General features: G+C 50.2%; 1 protein-coding gene across 1 annotated transcript in view; it reads left to right on the top strand.

Annotated features, from left to right (window-relative positions):
* Positions 1-14,357, top strand: part of MRC2 (mannose receptor C type 2) — a 66,230-nt gene that overhangs the window by 24,230 nt on the left and 27,643 nt on the right. Inside the window, exon 2 of the mRNA XM_033184075.1 lies at positions 12,922-13,323. Within this exon, the coding sequence (XP_033039966.1) occupies positions 12,922-13,323 (402 nt within the window). The remainder of the gene's footprint in view (positions 1-12,921; positions 13,324-14,357) is intronic.

Genomic DNA, 14,357 nt, shown 5'->3' with positions numbered 1-14,357 from the left:
ATTTTTAGTAGAGACGGGGTTTCACTGTGTTAGCCAGGATGGTCTCGATCTCCTGACCTCGTGATCCGCCTGTCTCGGCCTCCCAAAGTGCTGGGATTACAGGCTTGAGCCACCGCGCCCGGCCTTTTTTTTTTTTTTGAATTCAGAAAACATAAATTTTCACTATGGAAAATTGTGAATTACAGAAAGGTCCAAAGATTTTCTTCATTTTTGTTGACTCTGCAATGAACTGGAGCAGCACCTGTAATATTTCAGCTTTCGGTTACTCCCACGCACACCTTGTAGACATTGTCAAAACCACATTTTAAAAAAGTGCTTTCCCCCCCAATTCCTGTGGGTGTTTCCTAATAAAGTCACTCGCTCACTCACTGGTTTGTCCTCAATCAGCCAGGCGCGCAGTCCTGACCTGTCCACGATTTTAAGAAGGGACAGGCGCACGACACCCCCGCACGGAGGTGTGGTTCGGCAGAGGCTATCTGGACCTGCGTTATGGAGTGGTGGCCGCTGTCGGCGATGGGGTCCCCGCGAGGGCACGAGAGATTGCGTGGCCATGGCGAGTCTCTGCTTCAGCCCCCGCGCTCCGGGTCCCATTCCCGAATTCTGCCCTTAGCGGCCTGGTCAATGAGGTTGGATCGTGCTGGCCCAGAAAGCCACTTCCTGCCGCGACTGGAGCCAGCCGTCGTGAAAGCTCCCCCCACGGGGAAGGAAGTGGCTCTTGGGCTGTTTATTTTGGCTGCGGGCTCGCAGACGGCGCCGGGGGCAGCGGCCACGCAGACCGGGCATTTGTCTAGCTGGGCTGGGAGGCGGCGGAGCGGGGCGCGCCACAGATTGAGGGGCGCACTGCAGTGGAGGGAGGGGGGCCCAGTGGAGAGGGGGGCGCACGGTGACGGAGAAGTGGCGCCCCTTGGGGGGTGTGCAGGATGTCGTGGGGGGGAGGGGTGCGCCGTGGAGGGAGGGGTTAACGGTGGCGAGGGGAGGGGAGTACCGCAGATTGAGGGCGAATGGCGGCTTGGGGAGGGGCGTTCCGTGGAGTTGGGGGCGCACGATGGCGGGGGCAGGGGTGCCCCTCGGGGAGCAGAAGCAGAGAAGACTCGGAACTCCAAGGGCAGGTGGATCTGGGAGCCCCAGATCCTGGGCACTGGGTTGGGGGAGAAAGGGGTCAAGGTGTGCCCGTCCCCGGGATGCTCCCGCTCTGGGGATCCAGGTCTGGTGACCCCTAGTGAGGAAGAGCCAGTGGGAGGAAAGGGCCGGGCGCTGCCCGGAGCAGAGGTTGGAGGCGAGAGCGATCGCTGCTTGCTGTCGCGCGGCCGCTCTCCAGTTCTTCCGGCAAAGGGGGCCTGGGGGAGGACTGGCCGAAAATGTTGTGATGCTTTGGTCTGAAGTCAAAAGCCATCAGGGAATGAGATCAAACACCATGACATTGCGAAGGGGAAGGCCAGCGCGGGCGAACATTTGCCTTCCCAGAGAACCCCAGGGGCTGGCTTACACCCAGCCCGCATTACCCCCACCCGCGCCCCCACCCCCGGGGCGGGGTCTGCGGGATCAGCAAAACCGCGGGAAAGGTGACAGTCTCCTTCCCCACCACCCCCTGCATTTAGTAGGTGGGGGGACAGTCCCACCTCTCCACCCATTCCCTGCCACAGTGTGATTTAATGTCGTCCTAGAACACAGGATGCACAGTCTGCAACACAGAGATTTGAAGCGGGGAGAAAAGCATCTCTGGAAATGACTGGTGTGGGAAGTCCGCCACTGCTCTACAAAGGGTGGCCTGTGACAGCAACAGCGCAACCACTGGGGCTGTGTGTGTAGGTTTTAGGCACAAGCGCTTTAAGCTGTGGGAGGAAAGCAGTTTGGCCTGGATGGGATGGAGGGGCTGTTGGGGAGGAGGGAGGAGGGTGTGAAAAGTGGAAGTTGACCAGTAGAGGGAAACTCGCCATAGTTCAGAATGTCGGTGGGGATGTCGCACAAGTGGGCAGGGTACTGGGCTTCGATGTCATGTGAACCTCCCTCCTCCATGGAAGCGATGCACCCCTGGTCCAGCCCAGGATCTAATGTGCGTGCATGTATGTGGACACAGTCTCTAGCCAGGGGTGGTGCAGGGTGGGGTGCTGGGTCCCCAGAGTTGGCCCCTTAGCAGGGTGGGGCTGGCAGCTTCTGCTGACTCAGGGACATTTCCAGGCCTGGCCTCGAGGTTAAGCAGCTCATTGAAAACAGCTGCTCCTCTTGGCGGGCAGCCCTTTCAGGCGGCCTCTGGCTCTCCCTGGGATGACCCCTCGCCTCTGAGTGGCCTGGGGAGGGGCAGTGAAGGGAGAGAGGCTCAGAGGCTAGAGGCCACCCTGCCATGCCCTCAGGGATGGAACTGAGTCCCCTCCAGGGCTGGCCAGCTGGCCTCCAGCCCCCAGCTTTCCAGGAGCTAAGCCAGGTGGTCGCTGGGGCCTGCGTTCCTGCCTGCAGCTTTTGCTCCTGCGGTTCGGCAGCTTGGACCGCCTTCCTTGTCCTTGGAATGCCTTCCTTGTCCTTGTCTCTGCTTGCAACTTTCAGGGTTTTATGTGACATGCCTCTCATTCAACACATATTTGTTGAGAGTCCACTGCATGCCAGGCACCATGCTAGAATTAACTTCTCATCTGCCTCCTTCATCTGTGATGTCTTGTGGAGAGCAGCTGTCTTATCTGAGGTCAGACCTCTGGCTGCCTCTGTGGATGAGCTGAGTCGGGGGAAACTGCAGAAATAGCTGAGAGTTTTGCTCCAGAGACACAAACCTTTGCACTCAGTCTCCCAACTTCACAAAAGCATTGTATGCCTTGAAGCAGACAGGATGGGAGAGGAGGCCTCAGTGACCATCAGCAGGGAGGGAGGAGATGGGTTACTCAGTGTAGGGCAAGTTGCTTTAAAACCCAGTTGCCCAGGAGCACAGGCATGTTTCCCAGGTGATGACCTGGATGTCTGAGAAGCAAGAAGTGTGGACTACATCAGAAATATTCCTATCAAAGTAGACACTGTGGCTCACACCTAGAAACCCTGCACTTTGGAAGGCCGAGGTAGGAGGATCAGGAGGTTGGGGCCAGGAGTTCAAGATCAGCCTGGGCAACAAAGCAAGACCCCATCTCTACAAAAAGTAAAAACAATTAGCTGGGGCCGGGCACCGTGGCTCACGCCTGTAATCCCAGCACTTTGGGAGGCTGAGGCAGGTGGATCACGAGGTCAGGAGATCGAGACCATCCTGGCTAACATGGTGAAACCCTGTCTCTATTAAAAATACAAATAAATTAGCTGGGCGAGGTGGCGGCGCGTGTAGTCCCAGCTACCGGGGAGGCTGAGGCAGGAGAATGGCGGGAAACCGGAAAGTGGAGCTTCCAGAGAGCCAAGATGGCGCCACTGCACTGTAGCCTGAGTGAAAGAGCAAGACTCCATCTCAAACAAACAAACAAACAAACAAAACAATTAGCTGGGCATGGTGGGGTGCATGTCTATAGTCCCAGCTACTCTGGGGGCTTAGGTGGGAGGATCACTTGAGCCCAGGAATTCAAGGCTGCAGTGAGCTATGATCATGCCACTGCACTACAGCCTGGACAACAGAGCGAAACTCTGTCTCTTTAAAAAAAAAAAGAGAGAGAGAAAGAAAAGAAAAAGAAAGAAATATTTCTATCACACTTCATTTATCTGGAAAGTTCATTTCTATCTATCACCTTCACCCCAACTGTGCAGGCTTCAACTTTTCCATGGATTGCTTCATGAGATCAGCCTCTCCAGCTTCATTATAAACGCGTGAGGGCAGAGGCCGTATCTTCCGATTCCTAGGCTGGATTGCAGTGGCGTGATTATAGCTTACTACTGCCTCAGACTCCTCGGCTCAGTCAATCCTCCTGCCTCAGCCTCCCAAGTAGCTGGGATCACAGACACATGCCACCACACCTGGCTTTTTTTTTTTTGAGACGGAGCATCACTCTGTTGCCAGGTTGGAGTACAGTGGTGCAATCTCAGCTCACTGCAACCTCCGCCTCCCGGTTTCAAGTGGTTCTCGTGCCTCAGCCTCCCGAGTAGTTGGGATTACAGGTGTGTGCACCACCATGCCCTGCTAGCTTTTGTATTTTTAGTAAAGTTTCACCATGTTGGCCAGGCTGGTCTTGAACTCCTGACCTTGTGATCCACCTGCCTCGGCCTCCCAAAATGTTGGGATTACAGGCGTGAGCCACCGTGCTCGGCCTACACCTGGCTAATTTTTAAATTTGTTGTAGACATGGGATCTCACCATGTTGCCTAGGCTTGTCTTGAACTCCTGGGCTCAAACAGTCTTCCCACCTTACCCTTTCAAAGTGCAGGGATTATAGGCGTGGGCCACTGTGCCCAGCGTCTGGTTCATTGTTAATTTCCCTTACAGTGCTTCATAAATGATTATCATCCGTATGGGATAAGAAAGCACCTGAGGGAGCAGCCAGAAGGATAATTAGGAGAATGGGCTGAGGGTCCAGCCTCCAGGCACCTCCTCTGAGATGGCCTTGGTGCTGCAGCCAACCCAAGAGGCTGGTCTGACAGGTCAGAGGAGGTCCTAGAGCAGTAGCCTCCCAGGAGATAAGGAGAATGGGACAGAAACCTAATGCAGACAAGCTCATTAAGAAAGGGAATGCAGGGGAGGGGGGAGGAGGGAGGGATTGCACTGGGGAGTTATACATGATATAAATGATGAATTGATGGGTGCCGACGAGTTGATGGGTGCAGCACACCAACATGGCATAAGTATACATATGTAACAAACCTGCACGTTATGCACATGTACCCTAGAACTTAAAGTATAATAAATAAATAAATAAATAAATAAATAAAAAGAAAGGGAATGCAGGAGTCCAGCTGGCTGCTGATGATCCTGAGTGATTCACAGAATGGAGGAAAAAGCCTCAGAGATTCAGGGACAGGACATCCAGCATCTCTAGGACTCACTTCCTCTCTTTCCATCTCTTTGTCCCGTTTCACTCTGCTTCTCTTTATATATTATCTCCTCATCGTAGGAAGCATGGCCATTGGCAGCCCCAGCCTAGCAATCTTAATAAAAAGAGAAAGCTTTATGTGTTCCAGGGCAGTTCTCTGATCAGCCCTGTTTGAGTTATGTGCCCCATCACTGTGGCCAAGGGGATAGACACTGTCAACAGCTCAAGAATGAGCCTTGTGCCCACCCACACATCCACATAGCCAGAGGGACACGATACAAGGAGAACAAGAAGGGGATGGGAAGTTTCCTGGGCAGATAAAGGCAGCTCAGTGAGGTCACAGATTGTTATCATTGCCATGTCTTCATTGTAGAGCCCAGTGCCCTGCCAGACCATATGGTGATAAGGGCTGGGATCATGTCTGTATTGTTCACAGTACCCTCAGTGCCTAATGCCCTGCTGGCATCTATGAAATTCTCAATACATCATTGTTGGATGAATGAATGAATAAATGAATGAATCACACACAGCCAGTGCTCAGTGTGCAGCTTCCTGCCTAGCTTCATTCATTTCTTCATTTACTCAATAACAACATATTGAGCCACAGCTTGATGCATAGCACTGTGTTAGGCATGGGTTGATATTCTACAAAATATAAGAAGTGGTCTTTGTCCTTGGGGAGAAGAATCCCAAGATCCTTGTGAGGGGCCCTGCACCTTCTGTGGGGGGCACTTTTGCTCCCTGCACTGACACCCGATGCTCCCATGCATATGGATGAGGCTGGGGGTGGGTGAGGCTGGAGGGGCCCTCTCTGGATGTGGGGGTGGGAGGGAGCATCAGTCCTCTGCACTCTGAGTTCCCTCTGCCCGCTTTGTATGTGCTTGATGAAGCACGGGTACAAAGAACACAGAGCCAGCTCTCAGCATGCCTTTTCTCTTTCCCCAGCAGTTCCAGCCCAGCCTGAGCATGCACTCCCCCTCCACTAGGCCTTGGAGAAAGAGCCTCTTTTCAGTGAGGGCCCAGGCCCACTGGCCACTTCGGGTGGAAAATGCTCTTCCAAGCAACCCCTGATCCCGGCTTGGCAGAGTCCCCCCAATCCACCTACAGGAATCCCCCTCAGCCTCTCCTTTGCTTTGCAGAGCTCCTGCACCCCTCTCCTCTACTTTCTGATTCCTCAGACTTTTCTCTTTTGCTGCCAAATGAGAAAATGCGAGAGGTTGCCTTTGTCCTCTTTTGCTGCCAAATGAGAAAATGCGACCTCCGTTCTTCACTCAGTGCCTCCTCCACATTGCAGTCTTCAGACTCTGCCCAGCGGAGTCTCTCGGCCCTTAGGAGGCACAGAGCTCCTTGCAACGCCCCCAGACACCTGGGATTTTAAAGGCTTGTTTGCTCTTACGCCCAGCAGTTCTCCTCTAACTGGATTACAAATCCTGTGAGGGGAGGGACGGTGCTGCGAGTTTCCTTGTGGTCCCAGTATTGCCTGGAACATGCCGTGCACGTAGGAGAAAGTTGGGTGGATGTGAACCCAGAGCCTAGGATGTCAGAGGGAGGAGGGGCCTCGAAGTTGTGCCTCATGTGACAAAGGGGGAAACTGAGACCTGAAAGTTACTTCTGTTGGACATTCTAATCCCATCCCCTTTCTGGGCTTCAGTTTCCTCTCTGTCAAGTGAGGGAGGTTGGCCTGACCCTGGGAGCAGCCCTCCCGACTAACCTGGGCCACTTTTGGACTCTTCATTCACCGTTTGCTACAACTGCTACAGCCCACCTGGCATTGATTTAGCACACTTGTGGATTTTCTGGCTGGAGAGCAGAGGAAGACAACATCCTCTTGGGCTGTTGTGGGCTCACGTGAAGTTTTGGGCTTCATTTTCCTGTCCTATCTCTGAGAAACATCTACAAAACAAGCAATAATTTTTTCCTTTTCCGGCCCCAGCCTCCTTTAGCTACCTCCTGCCAAGGGCCATTTTCTGTTAGTACTGCCTGGAGTAGAGTTTCTGAGCACCAGATACCTACTCCTTAAAGGAAGCTTGGGCAGGCATGGATCAAGTCCTGGAGCTGGTTTATGGTTTCTGGTGGGTGGCTGAAAGGGGACCTAGTCTGTTTGGGCTGTTATAACACAAGACCATAAACAGATGGCTTGTAAACAATAGAAATGTATTTCTCACGGCTTTGGAGTCTGAGAAGTCCAAGATCAAGGTCCCTGCAGATTCAGTGTCTGGTGAGGGCCACTTCCTCATGGACAGCTATCTTTTCACTGTACCCTCACATGGTGGAATAGGCGAGGGTCTCTCTGGGATGTCTTTTATTAGGACACTCATCCTATTCATGAAGGCTCTTCACTAATGACCTAAGCACCTCCCAAGGACCTCACATCCTAGTGCCATCACCTTGAGGGGTTAAGATTTCAACACAGGCCAGGCATGGTGGCTCACTCCTGTAATCCCAGTACTCTGGGAGGCCAAGGTGGGAGGCTCACCTGAGGTCAGGAGTTTGAGCCTAGCCTGGCCAACATGGTAAAACTGTGTCTCTACTAAAAATACAAAAATTTGCTGAGCGTGGCCTCTAGTCCCAGCTACTTGGGAGGCTGCGGAGGTAGAAGAATCACCTCAACCCGGGAGGCAGAGGTTGCAGCAGTGAGCAGAGATCGTGCCACTGCACTCCAGCTGGGGCAACAGAGCGAGACTCCATCTCAAAAAAAAAAAAAAAAAGATTTCAGCACATGAATTTTTGGAGGTTAACACATTCAGTTCACTGCGGGAGGGAAGGAGCAGGTTAAGGGCAGAGGACCCAGAGATTAGCTGTGGCAGTTGTCCTAGGGGTACTTTAGGAAGCTCACTTTGTCCTGCCCAGAGAGTAACCGCATCCCAGTGCTGTTAGAGGACAGAGGGACAGGGTCCCTGCCCCAGCCTATACTCCCACGCTGGTGTTTTGAGCATCAGTGACAGGAGCTGTGCTCCTGGCTGTTGGAACAAGGAGCAGAAAGATAGGCTGGTTGTTTGTGATTATTATCTAGGCATGAAATGTGTTCATTCATGCATGTGTTCATTTGTTCCTTCAGTATTTAAACATTACTCTGTGTCAGGCAGAGCTCTAGGTGCTGGGGAAGACAGCACCTAGTGGTGGAGAAGACAGGAAACAAGAGCGTGTCAGCGAATTCAGGTTCTGGAAGTGGCAGAGTAGCTTTTGTCAGTCTAACTCTCTGGCCAAGAATGCTTATAGACTAAGGGAAAAACATAAAATATGGTGATTACGGTGATTTGAAGGCAGTGGACAGCAATTAAAACCAGACAGATATAGAGAGGACAAAGTCCTTGAAAGTAAAAAGTAAACCTGGCAATTTAACCAGCTTTTCCCTGAGCATACTGCCTGGTTTGAGGAGCTAACACAGAAAGTGGCAGTTTTACTGGTTAGAGCTTGGGGCCACTAGAAAGACTAACATTGAGAGGGAAAATCCTGGAAAGGAAGGAGCCATAGAAATTCCTTCTACAGATTCTCCTTAAATCCTTGGTGACTCCTGAACTGTGCATTTTGCAGGGTAGGGCTCTAAGCAGCCCAGCAAGAAACAGAAGCTGCGAAGCAGAGGTTTCAGTTGCTACCTGGTGCTGAGGAAACAGACTTTAAAATTTAAGTTCCACCAAGTTTGAGGGGCTTAGTAATCACCTAAGGTTTTCTTTCAAAATCCCAGAAGGGCCTCACCTTATGATTAAATCCAAGGTTAAGAGCCACATCTGAAGACTAAAGGCAAAACTCAAACAACCCCGCCCTAGCAAAGCTTAAAACCAAACCTCCACAGGAGCAAGGTAATCCACTAGTAATTTAACTGCCTGCCATAACAAAACCCAGCATTCTTTATAGGAAGATTTTTTTTAAAATCCAGATTCCCTTTAACATATCATCCCTGACGTTCCGTATACAACAAGAAAGTCCAAACTCTTTATGATGTTATCCACAATGTCCAGCATATAATAAAAATTTGCAGATAGTAGGCAGCAGGAGAAGATGACCCATAAGCAAAAGAAAAAACAGTCAGGCCGGGCGCGGTGGCTCAAGCCTGTAATCCCAGCACTCTGGGAGGCCGAGACGGGTGGATCACGAGGTCAGGAGATCGAGACCATCCTGGCTAACATGGTGTTAGCCGTGGCTAACCCGTCTCTACTAAAAAATACAAAAAACTAGCCGGGCGAGGTGGCGGGCACCTGTAGTCCCAGCTACTCAGGAGGCTGAGGCAGGAGAATGGTGTGAACCCGGGAGGCAGAGCTTGCAGTGAGCTGAGATCCGGCCACAGCACTCCAGCCTGGGCGACAGAGCGAGACTCCATCTCAAAAAAAAAAAGAAAAAAAGAAAAAACAGTCAATAGATGCAGACTCACAGGCAACCCAGATGTTGAAAAAAATCAGATAATAAATGCCATGAAGAACATTATAATCAAGTGATATGATAGAGAGTAACTGTGGTCACTTTAAGATTGGGAGGCCAGGAGGGTCTCTCTAAAGATGTTACCCTTTTTTGTGGTTTCAAATGTGAAATGCCAGGTAGAGGAAATAATGCACAGCCCCAGAGGCAGGAAAGAGCCAGGCTTGTTCAAGGAAGAACAAGGAGGTCAAAGGGACTCGAGCAAGGTGGAGTAACAAGATTTGAGATCAGACCATTAGACAGGACCAGATCATGTTAAATTGTGGCTCATAGTAAGAGGCTGAATCTTACGTGAAGAATGATGAATCATCCTTGAAGTAATTCAAGCAGGAGGAAGACTTACCTGCCTCCTGTTGTTGTTGTTTCCCTTTTACTATGAGTGAGGCTGTCATTTCAAATTTTTTTAAATTTTTGTTTATTTATTTATTTATTTATTTATTTATTTTTGAGATGGAGTCTCACTCTGTCACCCAGGCTGGAGTGCAGTGGTGCAATCTCGGCTCACTGCAAGCTCCCCCTCCTGGGTTCACACCATTCTCCTGCCTCAGCCTCCGGAGTAGCTGGGACTGCAGGCGCCCGCCACCATGCCTGGTTAATTTTTTGTATTTTTAGTAGTGATGGGGTTTCACCATGTTGGCCAGGATGGTCTCGATCTCCTGACCTCGTGATCTGCCTGCCTTGGCCTCCCAAAGTGCTGGGATTACAGACGTAAGCCACTGCGCCTGGCCATCATTTCAAATATTTAAAAGGCAATTGCACTTTCTTTTTTTGCTTTCTATTCATATCTCTTCTTCATTTTCTACTGCATTGTTGATACTTTCCTTAAATTTCATGTATCTAGTTTTTTGGTAGAAGCTCTGCTTTCTTTTCTTTCCTCTTTCTTTTTCTCTCTCTCTTTCTTTCTTTTCTTTTCTTTAAGACTAGTAAAGTCAGAAAGGAGGAAAGAGTAGAATAAAGAGTTTGGTCTGTAACTGAATGTAAACAACCAATTGAGATAACTCACCACTTTTGGACCTGCCAGAAGCTCTTTTAATATTGTGGACTTAACTGTTTGCCTCTAATAAGGTACATATATTTTTGTCATTTATTTGAATTTTGACCTTGCTGATGGCATTATATGTTGCCATGAAAAAAATCTTTTTTTGGGAAAAAAGTTCTTATGCCATTGAATTCATCACTGTTGTCTATGACCTTCAACACTCCAATAATATTTTTAATTTTTTTCTAGGACTGATTTATATCTTTAAAAGATTATTCTAGGCCAGGTGTGGTGGCTCATGCCTGTAATCCTAGCACTTTGGGAGTCCGAGGCAGGCAGATTCCCAGAGCTCAGGAGTTCAGGACCAGCCTGGGCAACATGGCGAGACACTGTCTCTTTTAAAAATACAAAAAAATTAGCCAGGCATGGTGGCGTGTGCCTGCAGTCCCAGCTACTCAGGAGGCTGAGACAGGAGAATTGCTTGAGCCTGGGAGGCAGAGGTTGCAGTGAACCGAGATTGCGCCACTACATTCTAGCCTGGGCAACAGAGCCGGACTCTGTCTCAAAACAACAACAACAACAACAACAACAACAAGATTATTCTGATTGTCGTCTTTGGAGAATGGACTATAGAAGGATGATAAGATCAGCATGGGGGAAGAGAGAGAACTTGAGATTTGGACCCAGGAGACTAGAGTCACATTTCAGCTCCTTCCTTTAACAGTCTTATGACTCTTGTCATCAAATTCCTTCACCAGCCTCAGCCAATTTCTTTACCAATAACATAGTATAATGCTGACCATTTATAGTCTTCTTACTGTGCCAGACCCTGTTCCAAATGCTTTACATGTATTATCTCATTTCATCATTACCAGAGTCTTAAGATGAGGAAACGGTATAGAGAAGTGAAGCACTTTGCCCGAGTCCCATATTCAGTGGCAGAGCTAGAATCGAAATACTAGCTGGCGAGCATGGTGGCTCATGCCTATAATCCTAGCACTTTGGGAGACTGAGGTGGGTGGATCACCTGAGGTTGGGAGTTTGAGACCAGCATGACCAACATGGAGAAATCTTGTCTCTACTAAAAATACAAAAAATTAGCTAGGTGTGGTGGTGCATGCCTGTAATCCCAGCTACTCAGGAGGCGGAGGCAGAATTGCTTGAACCCAGGAGGCAGAGGCTGCGATGAGCTGAGATTGCACCATTGCACTCCAGCCTGAGCAACAAGAGCGAGACTCCATCTCAAAAAAAAAAAAAAAAAAAAAAAAAGAAAAAGAAAAGAAAAAAAGAAAAAGAAAATAAACACTAGCAATCAGATTCATCATTTCAAGACATGAAAAGTATCCTGGGAAGCTAGTGACTAGTGGATGCAAAAGTTCTTTGGAGATTGGATGTACTCCATATGTGTGTTGTGTACGTAAGTGGCAGCCAGGGAACAAGAGGAAGGTGATAACATGTGGATGTCCCACAGATCTGGGTTTGCTTACTGGCTGTGTGACACTGGGAGTAGGTCACTTCATATCTCTAAGACTCAGTCTGTCTGTCTTTTCTTACCTTTCTTCCTTCCTTCCCTCCTTTCCTCCCTCCCTCCCTCCCTCCTTCCATCCATCCATCCCTCCCTACCTCCTTTCTCCCTTTCTTCCTTTCTTTCTCTTTCCTCCTTCCTACCCTCCCTTGCTCCTTCCTTTCTTTTTCTTCACTGAAACATAACTCACATATAGAATTTACCCATTTAACTCATATACTCATTAAAACCTATATTTAATTGGGATTTAGTTTATTCACAGAGTTGTGCAACTATCATGACAATCTAATTTTAGAACATTTTCATCATACCCCCAAGCTCTTTAGCAGCCACTCCCCATTCTCGTCACCCACAGGCAACCACTAATTTGCTTTCTGTCTCTATGCATTGAAGCCTCATTTCTTATTCTGTAAAGTGGGTGTGCTGTGGTGCGGGGGTAGGTTGGATTTCCCCAGTGACTTCTACAGAGGGCGCCTGCTCAGCGAAGAGATAGGTGGAAAGAGGAAAAGTTGAGGAAGCCAAAGAGTTAAATTGCTGCCTAAAAATTAAGGCATGAAATAGTTCAGGGGTGCGGTGAGTGGTTTGGGAAGATTCAAAGAAGGAGGAAAGGATGGCACCCGTGCAAGGGGCAGGGGGAAGGGTGAGATAAAATGCCTCTGGACCAAAGAAGAATTTTGGCAGAAAAACCACGCCATATAATAGAGACTGAGATTGAAGTTGCAATGTGGTGTGTGGTGTATGGTGTAAATGCCTCCACTGCTCCTCATAAAATCTTCAGAAAAGTATACAGGTGACATGCGGGGTGGGAGTTGGGTTTGCTTTTGAGGGTGGTACAGAGGACTGGGTCCTCCCTCCAGGTGAGCAGGGCTAGAACAAAGGTGGTCCTGCAGGCCTCTGCCTCATCTGGCCACAGGGGCATAGCACTGCCACTCATTTCCACCTCAGAGGGTTGGTAGTGAGGACTGAGTGATTTAACGTATGAGTGAAGGCTCATGGTAGGTGCCTGTCAGCCACACCGGTCATCAAGGGCCAACCAGGAGAGCACCTGTGATGCCTTCGTGTCCTGCCTTCCCTTCCAGAACCCAACGTCTTCCTCATCTTCAGCCATGGACTGCAGGGCTGCCTGGAGGCCCAGGGCGGGCAGGTCAGAGTCACCCCAGCTTGCAATACCAGTCTCCCTGCCCAGCGCTGGAAGTGGGTCTCCCGAAACCGGCTCTTCAACCTGGGTACCATGCAATGCCTGGGCACAGGCTGGCCAGGCACCAACACCACGGCCTCCCTGGGCATGTATGAGTGTGACCGGGAGGCACTGAATCTTCGCTGGCATTGTCGTACACTGGGTGACCAGCTGTCCTTGCTCCTGGGGGCCCGCACCAGCAACATATCCAAGCCTGGCACTCTTGAGCGTGGTGACCAGACCCGCAGTGGCCAGTGGCGCATCTACGGCAGCGAGGAGGACCTATGTGCTCTGCCCTACCATGGTGAGGGGCTGCTTGCAGGCGAAAGGGTGGGGTCCCCAGTGCCCAGGGGACTGGAGCCATGAAGGACAGATTCCTGGTGACAAGGCCTTTGGCCTCTGTGGACCCTTGGCAATCACATCTTTAATTATAATAGGAAGCATTTTTTAATAATTAAGAAAATTAACTTCAGGCCAGGTGTGGTGGTGCATGCCTGTAATCCTGGCACTTTGGGAGGCCAAGGTGGGTGGATCACTTGAGGTCAGGAGTTCGAGACCAGCCTGGCCAACATGGAAAAACCCCGTCTGTACTAAAAATACAAAAATTAGCCAGGTGTGGTGGAGCATGCCCACAGTCCCAGCTACTTGGGAGGCTGAGAAAGGAGAATCACTTGAATGCAGGAAGTAGAGGTTGCAATGAGCTGAGATTGTGCCACTGCACTGCAGCCTGGGTGACAGAGCAAGACTTTGTCTCCAAAAAAAAAAAAGAAAAGCTTCAAAGCATTTAATTTACTTTTGTAAAAATTGCAAAATACATGCTTGTAAAGTCTTCAAATAGTATACAAGTATATAACATAAAATTCAATGAACATTTCCTTCCCCCAGGCCCACTCTCCAGGGGAAACCCCATTGTAGCCCCCATGGTGTCTTAATGCCTGTCTTGCATGTGGTGAATGGGGCCAGAGTCACCCAGGGGGGCTGGCCTCTTGTGGTGGACAGCCTCATCCTGGGGGCCTTTCCTGGGAGACTCCCTGAGTTCCCAGATAGAACTTTGTGGGGACACAGAGCCCATGGGCTGGGTAGCTGAGCAGAGAATCCATCGGGCTCAACCCTCTGTGGATGACTTGGAGGCTCCCTCGCCCAGCTGGAGTTTGAACGGGCATTAGGGGTATTGGGGAGCCCCTTCCCAGCCCTGTGAGGTGTGCAGTAAGACCTCTCTCTGGTTCCTGGGCTGACTCAACAGCAGAAGGAGCCTTAAAGCCATTCTGGGGTGCCATTGCCCCTCCCACGTTCTGCCGACCCCTGCGCACACCCAGCTCCCTGGGTTTTAGGGGATTT

The sequence above is a fragment of the Trachypithecus francoisi genome, unplaced genomic scaffold (genome assembly GCF_009764315.1).
Source record: "Trachypithecus francoisi isolate TF-2019V2 unplaced genomic scaffold, Tfra_2.0 Lachesis_group20, whole genome shotgun sequence".
Classification (NCBI taxonomy): domain Eukaryota; kingdom Metazoa; phylum Chordata; class Mammalia; order Primates; family Cercopithecidae; genus Trachypithecus; species Trachypithecus francoisi.
The sequence above is the reverse complement of the archived record's forward strand: the minus strand, read 5'-3'. Positions and strand labels throughout refer to the sequence as shown.